General features: G+C 36.0%; 1 protein-coding gene across 1 annotated transcript in view; it reads right to left on the bottom strand.

The window, feature by feature from the left end:
* Positions 1-2: 2 nt before the first annotated feature.
* The window catches only part of LOC109394195 (mitogen-activated protein kinase 6), a gene marked incomplete at its 3' end in the record, with an annotated part of 20,362 nt that continues 15,150 nt past the window's right edge, over positions 3-5,214 (bottom strand). Inside the window, exons 4-5 of the mRNA XM_019664068.1 lie at positions 1,856-2,057; positions 3-111 (exon numbers count right to left, since the gene is read on the bottom strand). Of these exons, the coding sequence (XP_019519613.1) occupies positions 3-111; positions 1,856-2,057 (311 nt within the window). The remainder of the gene's footprint in view (positions 112-1,855; positions 2,058-5,214) is intronic.

Here is a 5,214-nt window from a genome sequence, read left to right as displayed (position 1 = left end):
TCTTCTTCATCAGTGACATCAGACAGAGCTCTTGGGTCAAGCTGAACTTCTTCAATATCAAAGTTGTTCTGTACAGGCCAATCATGCTCTGAAAACTGGCACTCATGGTACCTGAAAAAAAAAAAATCAATACATTAGTGTTAGTCCAGGTGTATTTCATTTTCAAATCTACTGAGTGCCCATTATGTGAAAGCACTGTGATAGGTCTAATGAGGGGATAACAAAAATTAGCAATTTGGATAACAGGAGTGTTATCCCCTCATAGGAGTCTTCCCTGCCCTCCAGGAACTTATTATCTTAATAGATAGGTAAGACCTATTGCTATATAAAACAATATGAGGCGATATTTGGTAATTACTAATGAAGTACATATATAATTATAATAAAACTCTGAATCTTCCATTCTTAAGACTAATTATCATTTCAGACTTATTTCCTCTTTTCTTTATTCTATTTTCCATCCACTTCAAACACAACTGCAGATAAGTATGTGAATGGCTGATATGTCTACAATTTAATTCTAACAGTTTCACACAGAGAAAAAACTTGATGGCCACAAAATGACTGAAATCTCTAATCGCAATCAGGTCTCTTACAGATTTTCACTCTACTGGTGATAGGCAGACTAGAAAGAGTAAAGGTGGCTGGAACTCATCACCATGAATAGGGAAAAAAACCTCTCCATGTGTATGTGCTACTACTGAAGGTAGTATCCTCATCCTGACACACGAGAGCAAGGTGAACACACCAAGCCAAAGTAGAAACAGATTGAGACACTACATGAAAATGGTTGGGGGATGGGAAGAAGGAAACAGAAAAAACTTAACTAAGTATGATAGAAAATGTAGAAATTGGAAGACATTTGGGTATGTGTGAAAAGAACTGTAAGTGGTAGAAATGCTCATGCGGAGAAAAAAGGTGGTTGGCAGGTACGTGTAAACATATTCACAAATAATCCATATTTTAAGAGGAAAAATACAATGAGTAAACAAACTAATTTCAACATTAACTACTTCTTTAATTATTCATTGGCAATCAATTTTCATTTAAACACAGCATACATGAAATCTTGACGTTTGAAGGTTGTCATTAGTGATTCCCAAACCTGGCTAAACATCAAAATCACCTCAAGATTTTAATTAATATTGATTCGTTATTATATGCTATGACCCAACTTTGAAGCAGAATTATATCCAAACTTCACCAGAAATTTACAAATCCTAAAAGGAGGCCGAGGGAAGAAATTCTTTAACTAAAATGTATACTATTACCCATTTTGATATTTTATACAGTTCAGATTAGAAAAGTTTCTTATGCTGAACCTATGTTAAGTATCCCAAAATTAATTCTGTCATGAGAAAAACATATTTGAATATACATATACCATGAGTCAAAAATAATTTATATCCTAAGACATAATTGATTCTATGAAAAAATCTGAGACACTTATGGAGACACCTTACTGAATAAAGTTGAGGCTTCTCATCCAACATCTTAAAAAATTTTATGACATTCATAAAAGCAATAGTTTAAAATGGTTTAAACTTCCAACCTTCAGCTCTCATATTTAAAGGACCTTGTAATTTTACTAGCTAAACATGTCTTAATGGCTTTGAAAACATTTCAAAATAGCATTTAACTTTTCCCATTATGTATATCCTAACCAATAACTATTAAATATTTAAATTACATAAAGGCTATCCAAAGATATAAGTTCAGCAGAAACCAAAAAAGACCATTACTAAATTTTTAAAAATTCTACACTGTCTTATCATATATAACTTAAAAATAAAACTGCATAATGGTTTACTGAAAATACAATAAATGATATTTTTCTAATTTAGGATCAATTTACCTTTCCCAGTTATAAATGTGACTATGAGTTTCATCCATAAGCAAAATATCATCAACTTCATCTTCAATATGAAAAGGATGACTTGATATTGGCTCATCCATTGGAAAAGAGTATATGCTCATGTAAGGATGGGAAAGCGCTTCTTCTGCTGTCAACCGATCCATGGGGCTAAATGTCAAAATTTGTTCCAGGAAATCCAGTGCTGCAAAAAAGGGATGAAATACCTTAACTATACTAAAGGTCCACCAACCCATAAGGGGGAAAAATGGGACTATACAATTAAAAGGTAAGTTAACTTTAGTCAGAGAAATAAAATTAGCTTATCTGATTTATAAATTTTAAAAAAAGACATTTATTCAAAAACACAGTAAAAATTTGAAATGTACCCCAATCTCATTTTATGGCCAGTTATAAAAGAAAAGCAATCTACTAATCTGAATCATTTGAAACTTCCATTTTTGTTAGTCAAAAATGGTCAACATCAGCAATTTCATGTGGCTCAACCTAATACACAGGTCCTAATCTCAGCTCTGCAACTAACTTAACTGAATTACTAGGTTACTTAAGATTGCTGAACTTCAGTTTCTTCATGTGTAAAATGGATGGATAGATAGATAGATAGATAGATAGATAGATAGATAGAAAGATAGATAGATAGATATAAGGTGTAAAAATTTAAAAACCTAGTGTCTAGTACTTAATAAAAAGCCCTTTCCCCTTTCCTTCCTTCATCTCACTGACTAGCTGTTGTACCAATTAGTTCATCTCCGTTCACACCAGTCTCACAACAGCGTATCACACAATGTACTTGATCATTTTAGAGCTCTGGTGGAGCTACCACACACCCAATTGTTCCCACTAACCCAGTCTGCTAGGCCTTTCTAAGCTCCTTACTCAGCCTGAATCACACTATCACAAGCCTAAAGGTTGCCCTTATACCACCACACATTCGTATGCCTTATGAGTTATAACTCTGAATCTTCAACTCTGAATCATTTCCACATCTACTTTGTCTGCTCCCTAGTCACTGAGTACTGACGAAAGCTAATGCAAAATCACTCATATATCTGGCTCACTACAAATTCACACTGTTGAATTTCAACTTAGCCTTTGCTATTGCTCAGCACCGTTCCACGCCATCTCTTTATGCTCTCAATCTTCTCTATCATTCTCAACAGATAAACCCACTTCACATTTGTCTCAATTCTCGCTTCTTCACTATGATCTATCACACATCCTCTTATCCTTACCTTCTGTCTCAAAGGAAAAGAAAGCCCTTCTCTCTAAAACTGAGCTGTACTCTAAAAAAGACCCTATTCACATTATCTCATTCAATCCTCAAATCAGTCCAATAAAGACTAAAGAGAAGAAACTTAAAGGCTCACTGCTATTCATGCCCTTCAGTGGCCCAGGGCTGAGGTTCCTTGCTGTGTTCCCGCTCTTTTCCCCACTCCTCTGTATTATATTACCCTCATCTAGAAAGTCATTTCATAATACATCAAGCTGTTCTTGGTTCTCCTGCAAAAAACGTCAGTCTTAATTAGCCCAGGGCCCATTTGTCTCAAGGCAAGAAAAACTCTAAGGCACAGAGTTATGGATGGTTGGCCCAGCACAATCACCATTCTCAGAGGGAAGAAGGAGGTTTATCTAACTACACAAAAGGAGTATACTCTAAAATCCCTAGCATTTGAGAACTGTAGGCAGCAGATGAAAAGAGGGAGAAATAAGAAAGAAGCTAGCCAGGCTGAGCTCCCGAGTGTATGCATATATAGCACATTTCAATCATAGTACACAGTTCTATTGGACAGTACTGCTCTAAAGGTCCTTTGCAACAATGGTTTTGAAGCATGCTAAGATATAGAAAAGTATAGTAAGCTATAAAGAAAGAGAAGATGAGAGGTAAGTATGGAGGGAAATGAAAAAGAGGGTTCATCTGAAGACATTAACCAGAGTAGGGTTCCTAATAATCTTAATGTGTTCATTCATTTGTACTTAATCTTGTGTGCTTTTTTCCCTCTGAAAATCATGAACAGAGTATGAGAACATGTATTATTCTTACTAAGTCCCCAATGCCTCAGAATGTTCTCTGCCCAAAAATAAAACTCCAATTTTAATCAAGAAGAAACGGGTATGGACCATATCTATGTAGTAAATCTTTAGTCTTCGGAATTTAATCACCCTGCATGCACTTGTATATGAGCAGTTCTGCCACTTGTGACTTTGCCCAATGGTGAATTTAATGAATCTATTATCATAGACATTCATCAACACATCATGACTAAATCCCAGCCGTGAGCCAAATATTCAGGTTGGTTTATAGCTGACTAAGATAAGATATGGTCCCCACCCTAATGAGGGTAGAAAAAAAGAAGATTCAAATTTAGCTAGATTAAAAATGCTTCAACAGCAATGTCCTATATTTCTAGCTTGTCTCTTTGATAACACACAGCAATAGAGCCAATGACTCACTCCAAAGCAGTATCTTTTATTAACCCTGAGCAGTGTCTTTCAACCTGGCTGAGCAGGGTCATACCTGTAGAGGATTTTAAAAACACAGACACCTGCCCTGCTCCCACCTCACCTCTGGATTCTGATTTAATAGTCTGCATTTTTAAAGTGCTCCCACAGACAACTCTGAGGCATGTGACTGCTTTCAGTTATGAACACGGATGTCATGACAGTGACTACAAGGTTAGAGGCAAGAGAGCCAGCAATGGAATCTGACTGTAAAGATAGACTTGAAGACTGGTTAGAATATAGAACTACTGAAAAGGAAGCCCTCAAAGCTTGTTGAAATTAAATATAGCTGCTTTCTGCTTATTTAGGCACTTACTATGAGTTCCAAGCATATATGAGGGGAGGAAAAAGATAATGTCATCACGATTTTGCCATCCAATGCCTAACTATTTCTCAAAACATTTGCTACTTTAAAGCACTTTGACACACACTCACCTGAACCACATTTAATGATCAGAGTCAGTGATATGAATAACGGATGTGTATAGTTCAGAGAAAGTTTAGATGTTTAGCAAACTATATATCCCTAACTTTTTGATTCGTGAGAGCTATAAAATCCTGACAGTAATGTATTTTAATACAGTATGATAATTCTTAAAGATATAAGGCACAATCAACTTTTAAAAAATATATTTTCATCTCTAATGCTCTTCCTGAAAAATTTTCTTATTACAGATAACTACTCCAAGAGTTAAAGACTTTTGTTCATGGGCCGGCCGAGGGGCGCATTGGTTAAGAGCTGGCTTGGGATGCCAGAGGGCCCCAGTTCAGATCCCACATATGAGGGCCAGTGACACTGCCCTCTACAGCTAAGATGCTGAACAACAGCTCAACCTGGAGCT

Source organism: Hipposideros armiger, unplaced genomic scaffold (assembly GCF_001890085.2).
Source record: "Hipposideros armiger isolate ML-2016 unplaced genomic scaffold, ASM189008v1 scaffold_12, whole genome shotgun sequence".
In the NCBI taxonomy this organism is placed as follows: domain Eukaryota; kingdom Metazoa; phylum Chordata; class Mammalia; order Chiroptera; family Hipposideridae; genus Hipposideros; species Hipposideros armiger.
This window is presented reverse-complemented; position numbering and strand designations above follow the sequence as displayed.